This window comes from Saccostrea echinata, unplaced genomic scaffold, assembly GCF_033153115.1.
Source record: "Saccostrea echinata isolate AGI-Se365-2 ecotype Australia unplaced genomic scaffold, CSIRO_AGI_Sech_v1 ptg000059l, whole genome shotgun sequence".
Classification (NCBI taxonomy): domain Eukaryota; kingdom Metazoa; phylum Mollusca; class Bivalvia; order Ostreida; family Ostreidae; genus Saccostrea; species Saccostrea echinata.
In genome coordinates this window covers 1,278,101-1,303,922 of record NW_026889808.1, presented here as the reverse complement: position 1 = coordinate 1,303,922, position 25,822 = coordinate 1,278,101, and the positions used below count along the sequence as shown (strand labels likewise).

The following is a 25,822-nucleotide window of genomic DNA, read 5'->3' as shown; positions in this document are numbered from 1 at the left end:
AAAATACTTGTAAAAATCTAATTTATTTCATATGCCCTAGCTCTGTTGAAAATGAAAATATGTTATATATGCTAAAGTGACATATAGGTCCAATGGGCACCGGTCGTTGTAAACCCTCGTATTTGTATATATTCACATGTCACTATAACCATAACAGAATATCTACTATAAATAACTATTTTGGTAGGCTTGTGGTTTTACCCCATCCACCTCAAACCAAATCTCAAAAAAAGCCATAGTGCATTGGCATTGATAGGCGTTTTTGCCTACTCTAGGAGTGATTTCTTAAATACACCTTTAACCAAAATTTTGTCATACAACCTTAGTTTATACATGTAATCTCAAATTAACAATAATGATATTTATAAGTTAATAGTTCCCCTATATAATAATTTTAAAAATCATCAAGTTTGTATGGAGTATATAGTAAATATTGAGGTATCTACCTAAACAATGACAAACTGTTGACAAAGACCATGCACTCTTAATCAGGAAAACAACACTTGAATAATTTTGTGTATTATGGCACTTTATTTTGGTTAAAGGTGGTCTTAATTCATGTTGAAAATGGTGGAAATTTATATATATTCAATTCTTCATCTCATATTATTTTAAGATTTGGCAATCTTTCTTAAATTCATCTATTCAATTTCAATGACTTCGTGGCGCAGTGATATGATTGCTGAAATATGTAAATGTGGTGAATCCGAGTGCGAGCTCAAGATTTTTCCAGTTGTGCTCTTTTATTTAATTTTTTTCTTTGTGTATTTTTTCTACGTTTTCTTTACTATGTTTTAAAATAAACATAATTTCAGAAAGTCATAATATACACGTTACACTTTGAAAGTATCTCGGTAAGATAGTTCTAAACTATTTCATTAAATTTTGCATAGTTACTTGTTTTATTTTTATTGATTTTTGAAATCTTTTGACCCAAAATTAGAGTAATGAACATGTAAAATGATTGTTATATGACATACATGTACTTGCAACTATGAAAATGTAACACTTGTACACAATTGATATTACATTGGTTGATCTTGAATTGAAAAAGAAAAGCTTATTAATAAATAGGGTCATTTCTTTATAAATACTTGAATTGGCCCTGTTGTCGGTAAGACAGCTATGGCTCTTTGCTTCCCTGCCCACGTTCAATTTTTTTATTTTTCTGTAATTAATTTGGTCATCAATATTGGGCCGAAATATGCATTGGCAGATCCAGAATACAACATATGTGTGAGTACACTGTGTGGGTTGAGGGCAAAAAAGGCTATATAGGAGGATAATGTTACTTTTAACTCCTCCTCCCTCCTATCTTCGCTAGCCAAGTGTGAAAGTTAGTGTCTAACCCTGGTGATCTTTAAGAGCCGGTGTTGAGTGATCATCCCCCTTTCCAATTTTTTTTAGGTTTCTAATCTTCATTATTTTTTTTTTAAAGATTTGTTTTTTTATGGCTAATAAATTGCTTCATCTACATTTTTATGAAACTGATAGAAATTATATATTACGATTCGGTTGCATTCTTGCATTCTTCTGGGCACACTTGAATACCTCATAATATACCTATCCTTGTGCATCCATATATTTTATACAGGTATGTAAAATAATCAATTATCCACAGAAGAAGCTGCACCGTAAAAAGAGAGGGGTGTGAAAAGAAATAGCTGTGGGTCATAATATTTAATTCAGTTTCAAATAGAAATACAGTACGTACTATTAAAATGAAGTAGCCTTCAAGTTGGAAAAAAATTAGAAATAGAAAGACTTTAAAGAAATGAGAGAGTACCATAAAGGGGACACGATCATGTGTTCCAGTCCATTCAGACTAAAACTAGTGCAATATGATATTTATGTCCCAGTCCTGTTTCTAAACTTATGTATTTTACAATTCAGATAGGGGAGTGTGCCTAAGACAGCTTTTTTCATTTGATGTTGGATTGTAAATCTTAGACAGATGTCAATCCCTCATATGTTTTATAATTTTTTTTTCTGAAAAAAAGTTGAGGTAAATAAATATCAACATACATGTAATAATTATTTTGATTTAAAAAAAAAACTGTCAATGAAAAAAGATTAAATGTTAAACGATTAAAAGATTTATGTTTGTCACATAAAGCCAGAGACAGGCTCATCTACACTTTAGTCTATCAGCTCAGCGTCTGCTCTAGAGTTGCGGAGTAAGGAGCTGATCCTTACGTCGCGGGTTCGAATCCCACTATAAACCGAGGTCCTGTGTCGCAGTAGGTGCTGGCATGAAAAAGATCCCTCAATGCTCAATGGCCCTCAGTGCCGAGCATAGGTCAAAATTTGCAGCTCTCCACCGGCAAGTGGTGGCGTCTCCGTACGAGTGAAAAATTCTCGAGAGGGACGTTAAACAACAAACAAACAAAATCTGATCAGGATCGGATCAGTTAAATTATTGATTAGTTTTAATTTTTTACTAATTCCTAATTTAATGTGTGTAAAAAGACATATTAAAGTAAAATGTCCGTTCATAAATGCAAACATTTATCTAATAAGAGTTTTTAAATGTCAAAAAATTGACATGAAAATTCATACTGGGTCAAATTATAACTCTAAGTGATCGTGCAAACAACGTTGTATCTTCGAGCACACGATGGTCATGTATACATATGTAATACTAATGACTATTACCGTCGTGTGCATATCACTGGCAATGTGCGATTGCTATTTGCACGACCGTCGTGTAAATAGATTTTTTCTTACATATGTGCACGACGGTCGTGTACATATCTCAGCAATCTGCAATAGCTATTCGCACGACGGTCGTGTAAATAGACTTTCTTTACTATGCGCACGACGGTCGTGTATATATCATCGGCCGTTAATTCCAGACGCCCACAAAATGCATTGACATGTTTGAAGCTTAGGCACTCACAAGCTTAAGAACATTCTCTACACTGCACACTAAAGAGTATTGATTCTGTGGTATTTTTTGCAGTTAAAGTGTTCTGTCCTTAGATCATGTGTCAACTTATGTTCTATGTGCCATTTCCTATGGGGAATACCTAATTGAAGACCTACAGGTAAATGAAGACCTACGGAAGACCTACAAAAATTGGGGTTATATACATGAAATCTGATATGATATTCTTATTCAGCATGTCTTAAATATAAAATATATCTAAAAATATTTCATAAAAATAGGTTTTAAATAGCGGTTTTTGAGCTCGGTATGAGGAACTATTTTTTCTCCCAAACGAACTAGCGCAAGAAAGATAACTCGTGTTAAAGTGTCAATCTACACAAACAGCTGTTCAATAGAGTATTTCTTATTTTGATTCTGAAGAAAAGAAAATAAAAAAAAATAAAAAGAATTTGGAAAAATATGAATTGAAAAATGAAGAAGTTGAGCATTAATTATAGAAAATAATAATAGATTAAGTACAGAAAAAAAAATTATTTCAATAAAAAAGAACTCTTAGCCATAGTTGTGAACTCATTAATCACTGTTAATTATGCATTTAACATACATGATGTATAAATTTGAATCTTTCAATTGAATTGTGTTTTAATATCATTAAGATTTTTTGTATTTATTGCTTGTTTGATATGAAATAAATAATAAAAGAATTGGTATAATTTTATACTGTTCAACAATGTTGGTATTGTTAATGTTAAATGAAACTCAGTGTTTTATGATAGTAAAATAAATTTGCATTGTTGATTTTAAAATATAATCATAAAATCTTTAGGAATTATCTGAGATAAAATTTAAATATATTTACAGTATACATGTGTGTGATTATGTTTCTTAATAGTAGTTTCATGTTATAATTAAGAAACCAATGTTGACTCTAAATAAACACAGACAGGCTGAGTGGGGTCTTCTGTTAATTGCAATCAAAACATGGACATCCTCCAATTGATCTGTGTATATTGGTATTGTGATATTTAATCCAAGATTCCTTCAAAGTGATAATCCAGTTCATGAAAATATGATAAAAGAATTTTAAATTTACATCTTTATAGACATAAAGAATTTCAATATTTTAATCTTATAAATTGAATAATGCTTAACATAATTTTATTGATGCATATAGAAGAACAATTATTGATTAAATCTCCTGGATAATTAAATAAATATAATACTATTAATGCATAATTTTACGTTTACAAATATTTAAAAATGTTGAATTTTTGGTTATATTTCCCGTGTCAACTCATTTCAATTTAATCATACAACACTCGCTGTGGTCTTTTGTTTACGAATCGACGCGAGTTATCTTTCTTGCGCTAGTTCGTTTGGGAGAAAAAATAGTTCCTCATACCGAGCTCAAAAACCGCTATTTAAAACCTATTTTTATGAAATATTTTTAGATATATTTTATATTTAAGACATGCTGAATAAGAATATCATATCAAATTTCATGTATATAATCCACATTTGTGTAGGTCTTCCGTAGGTCTTCATTTACCTGTAGGTCTTCAATTAGGCAGGCCGTTTCCGATGTGCCATTTCCTGAAGGCCGAGGCTATCCGCACGACGGTCGTGCTAATTACCGATGTTATCCGCACGACGGTCGTGCCGATTACTGAAATTATCCACAAGACGGTCGTGCTAATTACGGAGGTTATTCGCACGACAAACTTTGAGAGAAATTTATATATTAATTATATGTTTTTAATTCTGAATTATATATTATATTTTATACTTTTTTAAATGTATATTTTTTACATGGCGTTTTGCTTTTGTATTTATTTTGTCTTTATTTTGTATTATTTTGCTTTAGAATTTCAAAGCGAGTTTTACATATTGTAGACGACCACAAAAAGTGAACCTACCCTTTACCATGCTTACTTCTCAGAAATTCCTAGCTCATTCAAAGCCTAGAGTTTTCATATGTAATGTAAATTAACCTGTTGTTTGCATTAGATTTAAAAAAAAAAAGGATTTTTGTTTCAAAATACGAAGCTCAAATTTTAAATTTTTGAAAAAAACCCCCTTATCTGCACCATTTGTGGACTGGTGACTCACGTTATTGCAATAAATGGAAGATCATTGGAATGATAATTTGCATAGTGTGTCAATGATCGTTGCACAAACACTTGACATTACATGTTCATTTCAATATTTTCACTTACCTGCCTCCTTAACTATTTGCAATTTCCCTCTAGTTCCCCATACAATGCGTCGATAAATTTTTAGAGTCACTACGGTATTACCTCCAGTTATCCCCCTTAACTATAACTCTTCAGTTTTCTCTCGACGCCATATTGGACATGCGGTTTTCCTCATACAGTGCAAATAAAAGTTTATATTGGCGTTTTTGGAAGTGTGTATCGCGTTCTAAAAATGGAGAATGAGTTTAAGGACTGTTCTAAATGTTCGGGTAAGATGAACATATTAGACGATCACGTTTTTTGTTACAAACATCGTCTCTGCAACGAGGCCTTTCCATGTGACACATGTAAAACATGGTCAAAGGAACGGCGGGATAAAGTAACTAAAATGATTGAGAAAAGCGTACAAAAGACTATTAAAATGAACAGTAAGGTGCCTCAATCCGTCTGTGGAGACGGTATGGCAGGGCAGGACGCAAGTCCGTCTGTGGAGGCGGCAGTCCACGAGTCGAACAACAATGGCGACCGTATTAAATGTGGATCAGAGGTTGTTGATTTATCAGCAATTATTCAAGACCAAGTAAGACAGCAGGTTGAATTGCTACTTAAGCATAAGGATGTTGATGAAAATTTTTATGATCAACAGAATGTATCAGTAGGCGAGGTAAGGTTGACCAGAGGAAATGAGAGCAACAATTCCAAAACGGCAGCCATAGGCAGACCTCATTTTGACAAGTTTAAGTCTTATGATGAACAAATGTCGTCCTTTGAGTCCAGTGTTGCTGATGTTTTGTCTGTTAATGCACAAGACAATGATTTTGAGGATATAGGTTCAAATGCATCTATCGCAGGGTTGTATACCAATTCAGATGCGCCAGTAGAGGTGCCTTTTGGTGCACCAGATTCTTCAGATCCTCTGCAGTGGAACTGTTTTGTTTCTAAGATGGCAAAGGTTCTCAATATTGATATTGAAGCTGAGGATCCATTGGAAAATGAGAGAAAATCATTTATTTCTTCTCGATTGAAAGGAGATAAGAATGACAAGAAAAAGTCTCTCCTCAAAATGCCTATTGAAGGAACACTCATTGATATGATTAAAACAGTTGAAAAAGAAGCTACCTCGGGGCATTTGAAAAATAGGTCAGTACGTGGCAGAGATGATAAAGCATTTATGGTGAAAAAAGATGACTTTGACGCCTTTTGTAATCCTCCAAAATTAGATGACAATATTGAGGAGGGGTTAGTAGTAGGCCGGAAAGGTAGTTTTGGAAAATCAAAAGTTAATCTCTCTCCTTTTCATAAGGAGTTAGACAATGACTTTCGGCGAATTGACAATTCAGCAAGAGCCTTATTCAGGGCCATTTCTTATGGTACTATGATAGCAGCATTTTTAGATGAGGCTGAATGTGAGGATGATCGAGTGGAAGGACGTAAAGCTCTCATCAACTGTTTCAGAAGTATGGCCGATTTGACAGCAAGAGTAATGGCAAATTCAGTCTTGAGTAGAAGAAAAGTTTTTCTTAAAAATGTAGACTTTATTAGCAAGGCAACAGAGAAAAAATTGCTGAAACTCCCTATTTTTGGCAACCAGTTGTTTAATGGACAATATTTTGAATCTCTTCATATGTCTGCAGAGAATCTACGAGATGCAAGAGAAACCCAAAATGTTTACAACACATCAAAGGGGTATAATAAGAACTTCAAGAGTAGAGATAGTAGGAACTCCACCGAGTTCAGTAGGAAGAGGAAAGCAGATGTAACTGAGACCTCTGCTCTTTCTGCTAAAGTGGCTAAATCAAATGAGACAAGTATTACCTTGAGTTCGGATCAGGGCAAGGACAATTTTCGAGCAGGACAGGGAAACAGGAAGAATTCTTTTTCCAGGAGAACCTTTGGGGGCCAGAAAGGATTTCCAACTCCAAGGAAGTGAATCTTGTAAACAAACAGTCTGTAAATATGCTTCCCCAGGTAGGGGCACGTTTGTTAGCATTCCACAGGAAGTGGACTTCAATCACTCAGGATCAATGGGTATTAGAAACCCTAAGGGAAGGGTTAAAATTGGAGTTTATGATTCAACCCCATGTAAAGATCAAGGAAACGTGTGTACCAAGATATGGTATTCACGAATCAGTTATTTCAACAGAAATAAGCGTGTTGTTAGAAAAAGATGTTATAGAACCTGTACCTGTCACTCAAGAAAACGAAGGGTTTTACAGCACCATTTTTGTGGTGCCAAAGAAACAAGGAGGGCTTCGGACAATTCTAAATCTGAAACCTCTAAATCAGTTAATAGTGCCTCGACATTTCAAAATGGAGACGCTATGTTCTATAATGAAAGCAATGAAAAAAGGGGACTTTGCAATCTCACTGGATTTGACCGATGCCTATTTTCACATTCCAATTCACACAGATTTCCAGAAATTTCTACGATTCAAATTTCTAGACCAGAGTTACCAGTTTCGAGCAATGCCCTTTGGACTTCGTTCAGCTCCAAGGGTCTTCACAAAAGTAATGGCAGTTCTTGCAGCACATTTAAGAAAAATGGTAATGCAAATATTTATGTACCTAGACGATTGGTTGATGATCAATTCAGACAAGACAACTCTTCTTCACCAGAGAGACTATGTCTTACATCTAGTTCAGGAACTGGGATTATTAGTAAATTGGAAAAAGTCGTCTCTAGTGCCATCCCAACATATAGAGTATCTAGGAGCACATTTCAATCTGGTAGAGGGCATCGCAACACCCACAGAATCCAGGTTTCAGAGTATTCTGGACATGGTGCAGACTTTATCAATAAGTCAGCACACTCAAGCGGTAGTAATTCTCAAATTGTTAGGACTGATGGCTTCATGCATTTATCTTGTTCCGATGGGAAGGTTACACATGCGTCCTATACAGTTATACCTGTTAGCAATGTGGAGACCAAAGATTCACCCTCTTACTCATGGGATAGTGATTCGTCCAATCTTAATTCAGCACCTTCAGTGGTGGATGAATCGGGAAAATTTTTTCAAAGGAATGCCTTTGCAAGATCCGCCAAGTCAACTGACTTTGATAACAGATGCGTCAGAACAGGGTTGGGGAGCACATCTAGACTACTGGGAGACATCAGGGGTCTGGTCCCAGCAATATCAACAGAAACACATAAATTGGCTAGAATTAAAGGCTGTACAATTAGCTCTTCAAGAAGCCTTATTTTTAATAAAAGGGAAAGTGATCCTTATACGGTCAGACAACACAACAGTGATAAGTTATATCAACAAGCAAGGGGGGACACATTCACCAGAACTGTGTTATCTAACTTGGGAGTTGTTCCAGTGGTGCATTCAGTACAAAATTACAATACGAGCTGTTCACATTCCAGGGAAAAAGAATTTTCTTGCAGATGCACTTTCCCGGGGAAAAATAGTACGAATGACGGAATGGTCGCTCAACAACACTGTTGTAAAATTGTTGTTTCAACAGATGGGAACCCCATGTATAGATTTGTTTGCAACTGCGCAAAACAAGAAGCTGCCAGTCTATTGCTCCCCATTTCCAGACATCAATGCTCTTCTAGTAGATGCACTAGCAACCAGCTGGAAAGGGATGTATGCTTATGCATTTCCACCACCAATTCTTGTGCCCAAAGTCTTACAGAAGATACGGGAAGAGGCAAGTGTTGTACTACTCATTGCTCCAATGTGGCCCAGGCAGTCTTGGTACCCTCAGTTAATAGATCTTTTGATCGATGTACCAGTCAAGTTACCACTGTGGCCAGATCTTCTGTCTCAAAATCACAATCAGAATTTTCATCAAAACCTAGAAACTCTCAATCTTGTAGCATGGAAACTGTCAAATTGCAACACAAGTCAAGAGGATTTTCTGAAGAAATTGCAGAAATTATGGCAAATGCCAGAAAGACATCTACACAAACAGTTTATGATGCAAAACTCAAAATATATAACAGTTGGTGTAAAGAACATGGTGTCAATCCCATTACAACATCTGTACCAGAGTTAGCAGAATTTTTTATTTACCTTTTCAAGGTGAGAAAGTGTAAACCACGGACTATAGCTGGTTATAAATCAGCAATAGCAATAGTTCATCAGAATGGAAGCAGTATTGGAACAAGTTCAGAACTTTCATCATTGTTGAAAGGCTTATTTAATAAACACCCTTCTGTACGTCAGTTAACACCAAACTGGAACTTACCGCTGGTTTTGTTAACTCTCACAAAACAACCATTTGAACCTCTAGAGTCAGCGGATTTAAAGTTCTTGACTCTTAAGACTGTTTTTCTGGTAGCCATTGCCTCAGCGTCTAGAGTGAGCGAGATTCATAGCCTCACTTTAGATGATGGTCACTTTAGAATAGAGAGGAAAGGGATAAAAATGTTACCTAATATGGAATTCCTGGCAAAGACACAAACAATAAATAGACCTTGGGACCCTATTTATATTCCTGCATTTGATTCATATGCCACAGATTCAGAAGATTTGAAACTGTGTCCTTGTCGTGCTTTGAAGATTTATATCAATAGAACTAAAATGATTCGGAAGTCAAATAGATTGTTTGTGACCTACCAACAGAATAATCACAAAGAAGCATCAAAAGATTCCATTGCGAGATGGATAGTTAGCATGGTTCGTTTCGCATATGATAATGCAGAATCATCAACGTTAAATCTAGTTAGAGCACATGACACTAGGCGATTGTCAACTTCCTGGGCATTGTTTTGTGGTGTATCTTCAGAGGAGATTTTACGTGCAGCGCACTGGACATCTGAATCTACATTTACGTCATTTTATCTGAAGGATGTTCCAGATCATCAGTCCATTTTTGCCAAGGCAGCAATCTTGGACTCATCAAGGAGAGGGAAGCAAAATTAGGTAATTATGTATTTTTTTTTTTTTTATGTACTTTTACCATTTACTCTTTCCTCTCCCACCTCCTCCAGTTTGGGCTGCAAATTCCTTTGCAAATAGTTAAGGAGGCAGGTAAGTGGAAATATTGAAATGAACTTGGATTTTTGGGGGTAAAATCCGTGTTCATGAGATATTTACACTTACCTGCCTCACCCGCCCACCTCCCCTCTCGAGGAAGTTGAAAGGTAAGAACCTTTTAATTCGTCGAGAGAAACTGAAGAGTTATAGTTAAGGGGGATAACTGGAGGTAATACCGTAGTGACTCTAAAAATTTATCGACGCATTGTATGGGGAACTAGAGGGAAATTGCAAATAGTTAAGGAGGCAGGTAAGTGTAAATATCTCATGAACACGGATTTTACCCCCAAAAATCCAAATTTTTCTTATAAAAATATATATATATAACCCATACCTAGTAAATTATTAGGTATGGGTTATATTTTTTAAAGAAAAATATGTAATGTCTAGTGCCTGTGGTGAAAGGATACTTTTTCATAGACCACGCAAGTAGTGCCAGTTTAAAAACAGGTTTCTTCTTTAAATTTCATGGAGATGTATAATAGGTGGAATGGGTTGATTTTAGGGCATGTATGGAAAGGAGAAGGTCTGAAAAAATACATAAAATTTATAATAATGGATATTTTGCTTTCAAGTGCGTAACTAGGTAGTGTGTAAAAAGGCCTTTGCTTACTGCCTCTCAAAGGGAAATTGAAATACGCAGTGTAGAGGTTACTTGAGGTATCATAACAAGGCTTGTAGACTAGACCACATTTTTCCTGACATTCAGAATTTTTTTTTTAGACTTGAATAGTTTTAACTCTGTGCCAAATTTCAGGTGAGTCGAGGCTGTGGAATTCTTTAAATTAATTTTTATGTTAAAATAATTAAGGAATATATTAAAGCAAAATAATCGGTAGTCTTTGTTCTTTGATACATGCACCTGAATTATCATATCGGAATCAAGATTATGGTCTCGGTATTGTAATAAAATAGATTCGATCTATGTGAAACCATCCCATGTTTTTTTCTTCTTCAATATTTACTTACTACTCTGAAATTAAATACAGTGCAGTGAGTATTTCCTTTTCATTAATGGAAATTAATTATATCATATCATATTTTAAAGAATTTTTGAATGAAGTTAAATGTTCACGTGTATTTGAAACTCTACAAAAAAGTTTGATCAACATTCTTTCAAGAAAATGTTTGGATGAAACTTTATACATGTTCATTATCGAAGTATATAATAATGAATATTTGCTATAAAAAAATCCTTTATGAATATGATAAAAAAAAATTCTTTAATTATTTGAAAACAAAATTTATAGTAAAATAAATAGAAAAATATGACAGAATATTTTGATCACAATTAGGCCTGAAATAATTTTGATGTAAAGTAATGTAAAGGTACTTTTTTCCCACATGGTCATAATATTCTGCAGAATCAAATATTCTGTTCAATCCACGGGTAGAAAATTAAGCAGATTTTTTTTTGGATTGCCTTTATATGTCTTAAAGGATCTTTATGTACGCTGTGACAAATTTCTGAGGAAATTTTGTGATGGCGTTTATAGCGCTGCGGGAAAAAAGTCAGCAACAGTATTTCAGAAGGAAGAGAGAGAGAGAGAGAGATAGTATTAAGATCATTAAAAAATATGGAGAGAAAATATAAACACCATAAAAAAAGAAAGAAATTATTGAGAGAAAATATAGATCTATCGTTTTAATTGCTCCAATCATAATAACGTTAAAAATACCCAAGAGATATAATATAGAGGACGAATAATTAATCGATTAATTTTTATTATACTGTGACACGATGTAGAAATTCAACATTAAAGAAATTTGGCCTAACGAAATGTTATAATCACTGGCGGATTTAAGGGGGGGCGTGGGGGGCGCACGCCCCCCTAAAATTTTCAAAGTATGATATGACTAATATCAATAATGCCATACTTTGGTATATAACAAACCAATACCGCTATTTTTGTGCCTGGTTTTACTCTTAAAATACACGAAAACCCAGGAGCTTCCGGGGGATTTGCCCCCTGGGCCCCCTCTATTCAAAGTACGATATGACTAGTATTAATAATGCCAAACTTTGGTACATATAAACTAACCAATACCCCTATTATTGTGCCTGGTTTTACTCTTAAAATACACGAAAACCCAGGAGCTTCCGGGGGCTTCGCCTCCCTGGGCCCCCACCAGGGCTTTGCCCTGGACCCACTGGGGGCCTTAAGGGGGCCCCCAGACCCCTTGCCTGAACAAAGTTATCCACGCCCCCCCCCCCCCCTAATCACAAATCCTGTATCCACCCATTATAATTTATTTGTAGCGTTTCCGAGTTTCCAAATCCATTTCACAGTCATATTTTGGTAGCTCTCAATCATAATTCCTCTTTGTAATAAAACACAAAATAACGGTAAAATGTTTATTAAATCCAAATGAAAGTAAAATATAATCCAAATCAATGTCACAAAGTATAAATCCAAAAGAATTGAATGAAAGGCACTTAAAATAATTATTCCAATGTAACTCAAGTTAAATTCCCATTATTAAACTACTCTTTCAAATTACTCCCCTCTCATTATAAAATGAGCCTGCTTATATAGTTTTTTATGACTCCTCTTACTCCTCCTAATGTCTCCCCTAAATTAAACTAAGGTCAAGCTATAAAATCTAAACACTATAAATCACTACCATTGTATAAAACCTCCTCCTAACCTAATTAACAGCTCCCCATGACCTGTTCGCAGTCTGGGTCAAGACATTGATATACAATCTAGTCTAAGAATAAAAGTAAAATAATAAAAACATACTAATCTACTGAATAAGAAAAGTAAATATAAAAAAATAATAAAGATAAAAAAATAATTATGCTACATATTCTACATTATGTATCAAGTACATCCCTTCTCCTTTGGATTAATATTTTTAAGTGAAAAGTATACGTTTGTTGTACATATTCCGCCAAGATCGTTGATATACATAATATAAGAGTTATTTCTCTTGTGTCGTGCGGATAAGAACTGTAATTAGCACGACCGTCGTGCGGATAACGAAAATAATCGGCACGACCGTCGTGCCGATAGACATTTCCTTTCCTGAACAAACAAACAAATCTAAATTTAAATAAATGGCATTATCCTGTTATTAGCAGCGCGATGCTAATAATTTTTGACGTTATTGGCGTTAAAAATCATTCATAATATGATATAATATTAATATTTTTCTTTACATTCCAATTGTATTTATTCCGTTATAGGCCTATTTGATTTTTTTTTTTTTTTTTTTTAGAAATTACCTTATTTTGAATGGCAACTGAGTTGTGACTAAGTGGTTGGTATATATATCATAAAATGTTTCAATAATTGTATATATTTTTTTCTCTTCAAAGTAAATTTATAATGGAATAAATGTATTGATTGAAAATGGGAAGAATTACTTTATTCCGTTATAAATAAATTTGGGGGGAAATATGAAAAGTAGGGAGGGGGTCTTGATTGTGCTAATAATTGTCGTAATGTACCATTTATTCTGTAATTATTGTATAAATTATTTTTTCTGACAAAAATTTTATACACCGAATAAAACTGTTGATGAAAAATGGTTAGAATTCAAAAGATGTACTTTATTCCGTTGTAAATAAATTTAAAAATGAAAGGAGGGTGTGTGATTGTCCTAATAATTGCTGGAATGTAACAATGCATAAATTTTATTCTCTCCGGGGTAAATTTATAACGGAATAAATGTATTGATGAAAAATTGTATGAATTCGTAAGATGCACTTTATTCCGTTTAAGAATATGAAAAAAAGGAAGGAGGAGGTAGGGGATTGTGCTAATAATTGCTGGAATGTTCCATTTATTCAATAATTAGTGTCTAATTCTTTTCTATTTCCGAGGTAAATTTATAACGGAATAAATGTTTTATGTAAAGTTGTGTGAATTTAAAAGATGTACTTTGTTCTGTCACAAAATATGAGAAAAAAAATTGAAAAAGGGGACTGATTGTCCTATAATAATGGTAGAATGTAACATTTATTCCTTTATTAATTTATCTATTATTTCTTTCTCTGCGAGGTATAACTTTAATTATATTGAAGGAATACACCTTTTAATCCGTTGTAGGCAAAAAAGAATTTTCTCCAGTATTAATTTAACGGAATAATTGCAACGCATTAAGATTAACAGTAAATGCACATTTACATTAATTTTCTACATATGGAAAGGGGGATCTTTTGCCATATGTTGTTGTTTAGAAACAGAATAAGTGTAACTTATTCTAATTAAGGCAATAGAAGTAATATAAACGTCTATGTTTTCTTTCCTTATGTTAAAAGGGAAGTGTATTTGAAGTTCATAAAATTACAATTTATTACATAATACAGGTAATATGAACTTTTATATTTTTTAGTAGTACTCTCATTTATTCCGTTTAAGATCAATGGTCGTTATTTCCATTATTTGATTTCTGCACGGAATTGAATGTATTCCAGAACAGGTGAGGAATAAAAGGCCTTTGTTAGTGGCATGTCACTGTAAAGAAGTCCTGTACACTACCTTTTACAGAAGACATTGAATGAGTCGCAAATCATGATGCTCTACTACATGTTTTTAAAAATACTTAATTCACTACAAGAAAAACAGAAATTTTTTTGTTTATTTTGTAAAATTCTCTCTGTGTTTAAGGGCCACTACACACGGTAAGGCTTGCCTTATAAGTCATGGAACTTCAGTTCTAGCCTTACCGTGTGTACACCCTTAATACACGTTTTTTCAAGCCTTGCAAGTCTGACTTATGAATAGGGCACTGCTCTATTTCTTGGTACAAGACTTAGCTGACATGTTCCTCTCAACCAACGAAATCCACTCACCCAAATTTCAATCGATTTTTATCAAACACGTGCGTAGATTGAAGGGAACATAAGTATATTCGAATAAGATAATGAAAATATCCATGAATGCTTTTGTTCAACCTCCTCTTTTTTCAGAAGTGTGAATGCTCTGGTCTGTAAAATTATTTCAAAGTCCTAGCTAGTAATCTTTACTTCTATTTTAATGATATGCACTGTTTACGGCTAAAAAAAAGACGTAGGATTTATGGAAATGTTGTTTATAATCTTGTAAGTCTTGCGATAGCATGTGGATGCCAGAGCCGTACGTCCTGCAAAACGTAAGGTTTTAGACTTATAAGGCAACCCTTACCGTGTGTACCGGCCCTAATACTCCTAGTATTAGTATTGCGATTCTAATAAGTTTTGAGGTATTAAAGTGAATGTCGTCTCTCTATATATACTCCTGTTATTGGCATCGCGATGCTAATAAGTTTTAAGGTATATAAATGTGTCTCATCTCTCTCTATATACTACTGTTATTAGCATCACGATGCTAATATGTTTTGGGCATTTTACCTTAGTAAGATGTGCCATTTTTAGATTGATACCCCCAAAAAAAACTCCAAGCCCCATTTTTTCTGATACATTCCCCCAAAGAAACCCTTTTCCCGGGAATACTTCCCTTTCTGGAGTTATAAAATGTTGTCTCTATATATATATACTCCTGTTATTAACATCGCGATGCAAATAAGTTTACATGTATGTAAAAATGTCTCGTCTCTCTATATTTACTCCTGTTATTAGCATCGCGATGCTAATAAGTTTTGAGGTATATCAATGTGTCTCGTCTCCCTATATGTACTCCTGTTATAAGCATCGCGATGCTAATTAGTTTTGGGCATTTTACCTTAGTAAGATGTTCCATTTTTAGATTGATACCCCCCAAATACTTCAATCCCCATTTTCTGATGAAATCCCCCAAAGGAAACCCTTTTCCCTGGAATACTTCCCTTTTCGGAGCTTATAATCTTGATATTTGAAAATGTCATCTCTCTATATATACTCCTGTTATTACCATCACGATGCTAATAAGTTTTGAGGTATATAAATGTGTCTCGTCTCTCTATATACACTCCTGTTATTGGCATCTCGATGCTAATAAGTTTACAGGTGTAATGATTACGGAATTTTAAGGTACGTCCATGCGGATTTCTCTGTTAGTCACTGTTGACATCACGTGACATTAATAGGGTATATATATACTGAGACTCCGCAGTCTTCTGTTGTTATTGTTGGAGATTCAGCCGAAGAGTGAAGACGAGTGTATTAGTGTAGTATTTACGGTTATTAATTCCTCGCCTGTGTTACAGTTTGAGAGTGAATTTGGAAGGCCATTTGAGTTTTGACAAACCAGATATAAGGCCTGCCACGAAGAGGTTGTCCTCCAGTAAAGAAGCTAGCCATAAAGTTAGTTCGTCTGCATTGGCTGACCAGTCTGTTCAGGCTGCAATACTCATTGTCTGTCCTGAATAAGGCATCCTACAGTGAGTGTAGTGGTTGAAGGGCTATCACATATACTATCCGTCCTGAATAAGGCATCCTACAGTATATGCAGTAGTCTGAGGGCGACTGGGCTCTATTTCGATTAGTGTTAGGTTAGGACTACCATTGCTTATTGTTATATTGATTTACCATTTGATTATTGTTTACCTAGATAAGGTTAGGACATATTTGTATATTTCGGCAGTCCACTTAAATCAGACCAATTATTTCCAATCATTTAATATTGAACACCCCAAACCCTGGAATTGACCAGGTACGATCCCTGTGTTTTAATGTAAATACGTTACACAGGTATGTAAACGTGTCTCATCTCTCTATATATACTCCTGTTATTAGCATCACGATGCTAATAAGTTTTGGGCATTTTACCTTAGTAAGATGTGCCATCTTTAGAGTGATACCCCCAAAGAAACCCTTTCCCAAGGAATACTTCCCTTTGTGGAGTTATAATCTTGATATTTAAAAACGTCGTCTCTCAATATATACTCCTATTATTAGCATCGCGATGCTAATAAGTTTAAAGGTTTATAAATGTGTCTCGTCTCTCTATATATACTTTTGTTATTGGCATCGCGATGCAAATAAGTTTTCAGGTATGTAAATGAGTTTCATCTCTCTATATTTACTCCTGTTATAAGCATCATGATGCTAATACGTTTTGAGGTATATAAGTGTGTCTCGTCTCCCTATATATACTCCTGTTATTAGCATCGCGATGCTAATTAGTTTTGGGCATTTTTACCTTAGTAAGATGTGCCATTTTTAGATTGATACCCACCAAAAACTCCAAGCCCCATTTTTCTGATGAAATCCCCCAAAAGAAACCCTTTTCCCGGGAATACTTCTCTCTGTGGAGCTTATAATCTTGATATTTGAAAACGTCGTCTCTTTATATATACTCCTGTTATTAGCATCGCGATGCTAATAAGTTTTGAGGTATATAAATGTGTTTCGTCTCTCTATATACACTCCTGTTATTGGCATTGCGATGCTAATAAGTTTACATGTATGTAAATGTGTCTCATCTCTCTATATATACTCCTATTATTAGCATCGCGATGCTAATACGTTTTGGGCATTTCACCTTAGTAAGATGTGCCATTTTTAGAGTGATACCCCCCCCCCCAAAAAAAAAAAAACCCTCGAAGCCCCATTTTTTTCTGATGAAATCCCCCAAAGAAACCCTTTTCCCGGGAATACTTCTCTATGTGGAGCTTATAATCTTGATATTTGAAAACGTCGTCTCTCTATATATACTCCTGTTATTAGCATCGCGATGCTAATAAGTTTTGAGGTATGTAAATGTGTCTCGTCTCTTTATATATATACTCCTGTTATTAGCATCGCAATGCTAATAAGTTTTGGACATTTCATCTTAGTAAGATGTGCCATTCTTAGAATGATACCCCCCCCAGCCCCGCCCCCCAAAAAACCTCCAAGCCCCATTTTTTCTGATGAAATCCCCCAAAGAAACCCTTTTCCCAAGATAACTTCCCTTTGTGGAGCTTATAATCTTGATATTTGAAAACGTCGTCTCTCTATATATACTCCTGTTATTAACATCGCGATGCTTATAAGTTTTGAGGTATATAAATGTGTCTCGTCTCTCTATATACACTCCTGTTATTGGCATCTCGATGCTAATAAGTTTACAGGTGTAATGATTACGGAATTTCAAGGTACGTCCATGCGGATTTCTCTGTTAGTCACTGTTGACATCACGTGACATTAATAGGGTATATATATACTGAGACTCCGCAGTCTTCTGTTGTTATTGTTGGAGATTCAGCCGAAGAGTGAAGACGAGTGTATTAGTGTAGTATTTACGGTTATTAATTCCTCGCCTGTGTTACAGTTTGAGAGTGAATTTGGAAGGCCATTTGAGTTTTGACAAACCAGATATAAGGCCTGCCACGAAGAGGTTGTCCTCCAGTAAAGAAGCTAGCCATAAAGTTAGTTCGTCTGCATTGGCTGACCAGTCTGTTCAGGCTGCAATACTCATTGTCTGTCCTGAATAAGGCATCCTACAGTGAGTGTAGTGGTTGAAGGGCTATCACATATACTATCCGTCCTGAATAAGGCATCCTACAGTATATGCAGTAGTCTGAGGGCGACTGGGCTCTATTTCGATTAGTGTTAGGTTAGGACTACCATTGCTTATTGTTATATTGATTTACCATTTGATTATTGTTTACCTAGATAAGGTTAGGACATATTTGTATATTTCGGCAGTCCACTTAAATCAGACCAATTATTTCCAATCATTTAATATTGAACACCCCAAACCCTGGAATTGACCAGGTACGATCCCTGTGTTTTAATGTAAATACGTTACACAGGTATGTAAACGTGTCTCATCTCTCTATATATACTCCTGTTATTAGCATCACGATGCTAATAAGTTTTGGGCATTTTACCTTAGTAAGATGTGCCATCTTTAGAGTGATACCCCCAAAGAAACCCTTTCCCAAGGAATACTTCCCTTTGTGGAGTTATAATCTTGATATTTAAAAACGTCGTCTCTCAATATATACTCCTATTATTAGCATCGCGATGCTAATAAGTTTAAAGGTTTATAAATGTGTCTCGTCTCTCTATATATACTTTTGTTATTGGCATCGCGATGCAAATAAGTTTTCAGGTATGTAAATGAGTTTCATCTCTCTATATTTACTCCTGTTATAAGCATCATGATGCTAATACGTTTTGAGGTATATAAGTGTGTCTCGTCTCCCTATATATACTCCTGTTATTAGCATCGCGATGCTAATTAGTTTTGGGCATTTTTACCTTAGTAAGATGTGCCATTTTTAGATTGATACCCACCAAAAACTCCAAGCCCCATTTTTCTGATGAAATCCCCCAAAAGAAACCCTTTTCCCGGGAATACTTCTCTCTGTGGAGCTTATAATCTTGATATTTGAAAACGTCGTCTCTTTATATATACTCCTGTTATTAGCATCGCGATGCTAATAAGTTTTGAGGTATATAAATGTGTTTCGTCTCTCTATATACACTCCTGTTATTGGCATTGCGATGCTAATAAGTTTACATGTATGTAAATGTGTCTCATCTCTCTATATATACTCCTATTATTAGCATCGCGATGCTAATACGTTTTGGGCATTTCACCTTAGTAAGATGTGCCATTTTTAGAGTGATACCCCCCCCCAAAAAAAAACCCTCGAAGCCCCATTTTTTTCTGATGAAATCCCCCAAAGAAACCCTTTTCCCGGGAATACTTCTCTATGTGGAGCTTATAATCTTGATATTTGAAAACGTCGTCTCTCTATATATACTCCTGTTATTAGCATCGCGATGCTAATAAGTTTTGAGGTATGTAAATGTGTCTCGTCTCTTTATATATATACTCCTGTTATTAGCATCGCAATGCTAATAAGTTTTGGACATTTCATCTTAGTAAGATGTGCCATTTTTAGAATGATACCCCCCCCCAGCCCCGCCCCCCAAAAAACCTCCAAGCCCCATTTTTTCTGATGAAATCCCCCAAAGAAACCCTTTTCCCAAGATAACTTCCCTTTGTGGAGCTTATAATCTTGATATTTGAAAACGTCGTCTCTCTATATATACTCCTGTTATTAACATCGCGATGCTTATAAGTTTTGAGGTATATAAATGTGTCTCGTCTCTCTCTATATACTCCTGTTACTAGCATCGCGATGCTAATAAGTTTTGGGCATTTCACCTTAATAAGGTATGCCATTTTTAGAGTTATACCCCCCAAAAACTCCAAGTCCTATTTTTTCTAATGAAATCCCCCAAAGAAACACTTTTCCCGGGAATACTTCCCTTTATGGAGCTTATAATTTTGATATTTGAAAACGTCGTCTCAATATATACTCCTATTATTAGCATCGCGATGCTAATAAGTTGAAAGGTTTATAAATGTGTCTTGTCTCTCTATATACACTCCTGTTATTGGCATTGCAATGCTAATAAGTTTACAGGTATGTAAATGTGTCTCATCTCTCTATATATACTCCTGTTATTAGCATCGCGATGCTAATACGTTTTGGGCATTTCACCTTAGTAAGATGTGCCATTTTTAGAGTGATACCCCCCCCCCCCCAAACTCCAAGCCCCATTTTTTCTGATGAAATCCCCCAAAGAAACCTTTTTCCCGGGTATACTTTCCTTTGTGGAGCTTATAATCTTGATATTTGAAAACATCGTCTCTCTGTATGTAATCTGTTATTAGCATTGCCATGCTAATAAGTTTAGGGCATTTTACCTTAGCAAGATGTGCCATTTTTAGAGAAATACCCCCCATTTTTTCTGATGAAATTTTCTGATTACAAGTTTATTATTTATTTTTATCTAAATTTGATTTTCAACCATTTAAAATCATTAAATTCTGATATTTAACAACTTTAAATGCTTCTGACGTTACGTAAAAAAACGTCAATAATTATTAGCATCGTGATGCTAATAACATGATTATGCCAAATAAATTGAAATGTGCAGTGTATCACTGTGTATTTCTCAATTTGTAATCAATTCAAGCATTCTAAACATTTTAACTGAACACATCATTTAATTTTGTCCACTGAAGTAAATAACAGTGATTTCTGTTCAGACCAAAAAAAAAAAAAAAAAAAAGTTTTGTTTCCTGCTACCAGCCTGAAAAAAATAGGGTAGGTAGGTAGGAAAATTATTTTATTTTATTTTTTCCAGACGGCATTTTTTGGATATGAACTAATAAAAGATCAAATTAAACGTGTCATAGGTCAATATTGTCTTTTAAAATTAAATTTCATGACTATTGATGCACAACTCAAGTGTTGTTTTTTTTTTTTTTATGAAAGTCCATATTTAAAACAGAGAATTTCATGAAATGCTTGTTTTGTGTGAATACGGAAACTGGTTACAGTGACAGAACAATGAAATTCCGGAAATTCTCAATTTTCTTTTTTTCTAAAACTAAAAAAAAAACAAAACTTTAAGGTCGGGTGCAAAAAATAGGGTAGGTCAGGTAGCAGGAAACAAGACTATTATTTTCTAGATAACTTTCAATAAATGTTACGTGGCATTTACTCCCTGGAAAAATGCTCAGAGACATTAAAGTATCAATGACATTGATACTTTGTTTTCTTTGAGCAATTTTCCTGGGAGTAAATGCCACGTAACATTTATTGAAAGTTATAAAGATAAGCTCAAAATTTACACCTATACAATATGATTTTTCTCAATGTCTAAAAAAAATTTGCACTGGTGTATAGAAGGTCCTTAGTTATTGAAAAATATAAATCGTAAATATGTGACTAATAATATTTTTACTACCTACCTATCTACCTACCTACCTAGTCCTTCTTGCACCCAGAGGCATGTAGGGCAAGGACTAGAGATTTCCACTCTCCTCTAGCTATTTTCTACCTCTCCCCAGGTAAGTTTCATGTATTTAATTTCTTGTTTGACAGTTCGCCTCCACATTGTTTTTGGTCATCCTTACCTCCTTTTTCCCTTCTGGGGTCCGTCTGAGTGCCACTCTTGTTATATCATTTGTTGGCTTAATGGCTTTCTTAAGACATGGCCGATCCATCTTCATCTGTATTTTTTCAGTAAGGTCCTAATATCTGTTGTTTTTTTTTGTTATTTTATATAGATTTGTAGTATGGAGTTTCAAAAAAGCAACCCAGAGCAAAGTAGTTAAACATTACTGCTTTTGAACACTTTTAAACAAAAGATGTAGTTTCACTGAGTAACTGTACACCATGCCACCTTGTCTGTGTTGCAGCTCTATAAATTACTGTCTGATTACTTCACATTGTGCTGAATTATTACCAATCATATCTAGTTAACCAGAACTGCTCTTTTTTGTTATTTCATTTAAGAAGTAACTGTTTGGTCACAAATTAACTGTTGTACATAGCCACATGGCTTTCAGAACTTTGATTGCAATTGCGCTGAAGGATCAATTAAGACACATCTTCAAGAGTGATTTTTTCATGAATTGTTTTCAGATCAGTTCATTATGAAAATCTTTAGTGCATCAAATTGCAATTTTTGTACATCTTGAAAAAAGTACTGAAATAATGATTTAAGAAATAATTATAAGTATGATTTATTAACTAAATAAGCTACCTCAGGTAGGTAAATGAAGCTATGCAGGTAATTCAAGCTACAAGGTAAATATAGTGATTGCACCAGACCTGCATATGTATAAGAAACAAATATATTCTCATGAAACCTATTTAAGTGGTCATCATAGGCATTCACAACTATAATTTGTAAATAAAACAAAATCTTGATGGTTTCTGAAGAAAAAAAATTGTGTAATTTATACTTGAATTGTGTTTTACATTTAATATCCTGTCATACAACTCGATATAATCTAATTATTTATTAGTTGTTTTTTAAAGTTATTTTCTTGGAAATTCAACCTCATGTCAGTTTGGGCAGGTATTGGCTCTCTTTTTCTCTTTTCTGAACTTGATCTATAATTCATCAAGGTACACTTTCAATACCATGAATCAGCTAAATATCTGCAAGCTTTTATGGAAAAAATGTGGAAAACCCTTAAAAATAAAAAAAACCTGTAATTCTGTAAAAAACCATTAAAGCAGAACCAAATGTAAACTTGATCTGTAACTCATAAAGATACACTCACATAACAAAAATCCACTCAATATCTGCAAGCGTTTAGAAAAAAGTGCGGAAAACGAAGTGGGACAGACAGACAGAAGGGCAGACAGACAAAGAGGAAACCTATAAACCTACAGTCCCCTCTGGTTTCACTGGTAGGGGACTTATAATCTGTAAAAGGTTTTGTAAAGAGTCTTTATTATATACACACAGAACACATAACAAATGCAAATTTCTTGGCAGTCCTCTGTTATTTGTTTTATTCATCAAATTACAATTTTATCATACATTCAGGGTTGTGGTTAACTTTTGAAAACTTAGGGGCCATGTGGGCTCCTAACTTTTCAAATTTTACGGGCCCACAATGTGACCCAGGTGCCCACATTATTTGTTAAATAAAAATAAAAACAAAAAATCCTTATTTTTTTAAACTGATTTCTTTTAGTTGCTAGTATCAATATGTTCGCAGCATTTGAATTTTCATCAGGTTTTCTAAAAAAATCTTGATACAATGATTTTGTAGCGTTTAACCAGGGGTCAGGGTAAAGTTAAACAGTATAGTGAAGATAAGGCCAGGTCAATGGGTAAGTTATACAGTACAGTGAAGATAAGGCCAGGTCAGGAGTAAGTTATACAGTGTAGTGAAGATAGGACCAGGTCAGGGGTAAAGTTATACAGTATAGTGAAGATAAGGCCAGGTCAGGGGTAAGTTATACAGTATAGTGAAGATAAGACCAGGTCAGGGGTAAGTTATACAACATAGTGAAGATAAGACCAGGTCAGGGGTAAGTTATACAGTATAGTGAAGATAAGGCCAGGTCAAGGGGTAAGTTATACAGTACAGTGAAGATAAGGCCAGGTCAGGGATACGTTATACAACATAGTGAAGATAAGACCAGGTCAGGGATAAGTTATACAGTATAGTGAAGATAAGACCAGGTCAGGGGTAAGTTATACAGTATAGTGAAGATAAGGCCAGGTCAAGGGGTAAGTTATATAGTACAGTGAAGATAAGGCCAGGTCAGGGTTAGGTTATACAGTATAGTGAAGATAAGGCCAGGTCAGGGGTACGTTATACAACATAGTGAAGATAAGACCAGGTCAGGGGTAAGTTATACAGTAAAGTGAAGATAAGACTGAACTGAAGCATCTGTGGTTTAACGGGGCATATTAAATTCATAGGAGTTCGCAATTTTATCAATAAAGTCAATAAAAATCTCTCGATTGACCAAGCCATGAGCTATGCTTTAGCATAGCGAACTGTTCTCTATGCTAACGCATAGCTCATGGCTTGGTCAATTGAGTGATTTTTATTGACTTTATTGATAAAATTGCGAACTCCTGTGTTAAATTACATACAAACGTGTAATAAAGTTTGATTCTTATCTTTTATTGCGTGCATTTGACATGATAATTCAAATTCTATCTATGAATAACTAGTCCTGATGGAGTGTCTCACAGCCATAGCCGATTGTTACAATTAATATTTCCATAAGAACAATCTCAAATATTTGCTCTCCTATCATCAAGATTGCAAATTAACCGCTTTGATAAATCGCCATGTTTGATCTAAGTCACTTACATGTTTCACTAATATGCTTGCATGCAATACAAATAATCTAGGTTAGTAGAGCATTTGTTCAAAAACTGAAAGTACATACAATTGTGATTATATGTTCCGGGAAAAAATCGTTCGCCATGTGGGCGACCAGAGTTTTAAAATTTAATCACCCACAGCAAATTTTACTCGCATTTGCAAGTGGGCATGTGGTTATCCACAACCCTGGTTACATTGGTCAAAGTTATATTGATTCTATACTTATTAAAACTCTATTTTAATATTTGTTATCCACCAGATCATTAATGAAATGTCCTTCATGCCCTCATTAATAAAATGTCCTTCATGCCCTTTCATATGGAACTGAGGACAAAAGTGTTGTTCCATTTTTCAGACTCGTGATATTACCATATTTAATGTAAATAATAATCAACTCTCTGTGTGAAAGTCACTTACTGCTAGCAACTTTCATTCATTTTAATTTCTAAAAGAAGCTAAAGGAAAAAAATTGAAAAATAAAAACTTGCACTTCAACTTGTCAGTTCTCATAAGTCAGGAAATCAGTTGAGTTCTATATCACATAAAGATTCTAAATTGTGATTTTTTTTATGTTTTATTTAGGTTCGTCATATCCTGTGTGAGAAGCAATCAAAATGTTTAGAAGCCTTGGAGAAAATTAAAGGAGGAATGAAATTTAATGAGGTTGCTGCACAGTATAGTGAAGATAAAGCCAGGTCAGGGGTAAGTTGTACAGTAAAGTGAAGATAAGGCCTGGTCAGGGGTAAGTCATTTAGTATAGTGAAGAATAAGGCCAGGTCAGGGGTAAGTCACACAGTATAGTGAAGATAAGGCCAGGTCAGGTATAAGTTATACTGTAAAGTGAAGATAAGGCCAGGTCAGGGGAAAGTTATACAGTTATGTAAAGATAAGGTCAGGTCAGGGGTAAGTTATACAATATAGTGAAGATAAGGTTAGGTCAGGGGTAAGTTATACAATATAGTGAAGATAAGGTTAGGTCAGGGGTAAGTTATACAGTATAGTGAAGATAAGGCCAGGTCAGGGGTAAGTTATACAGTATAGTGAAGATAAGGCCAGGTCAGATGTAAGTTATACAGTACAGTGAAGATAAGGCCAGGTCAGGAGTAAGTTATACAGTGTAGAGAAGATAAGACCAGGTCAGGGGTAAAGTTATACAGTTTAGTGAAGATAAGGCCAGGTCAATGGGTAAGTTATACAGTACAGTGAAGATAAGGCCAGGTCAAT

The 25,822-nt window shown here is 34.7% G+C and overlaps 1 protein-coding gene across 1 annotated transcript in view; it reads left to right on the top strand.

The window, feature by feature from the left end:
- Positions 1-25,822, top strand: part of LOC133174749 (peptidyl-prolyl cis-trans isomerase NIMA-interacting 4-like) — a 31,295-nt gene that overhangs the window by 631 nt on the left and 4,842 nt on the right. The window contains exon 2 of the mRNA XM_061309838.1: positions 25,181-25,300. Within this exon, the coding sequence (XP_061165822.1) occupies positions 25,181-25,300 (120 nt within the window). The remainder of the gene's footprint in view (positions 1-25,180; positions 25,301-25,822) is intronic.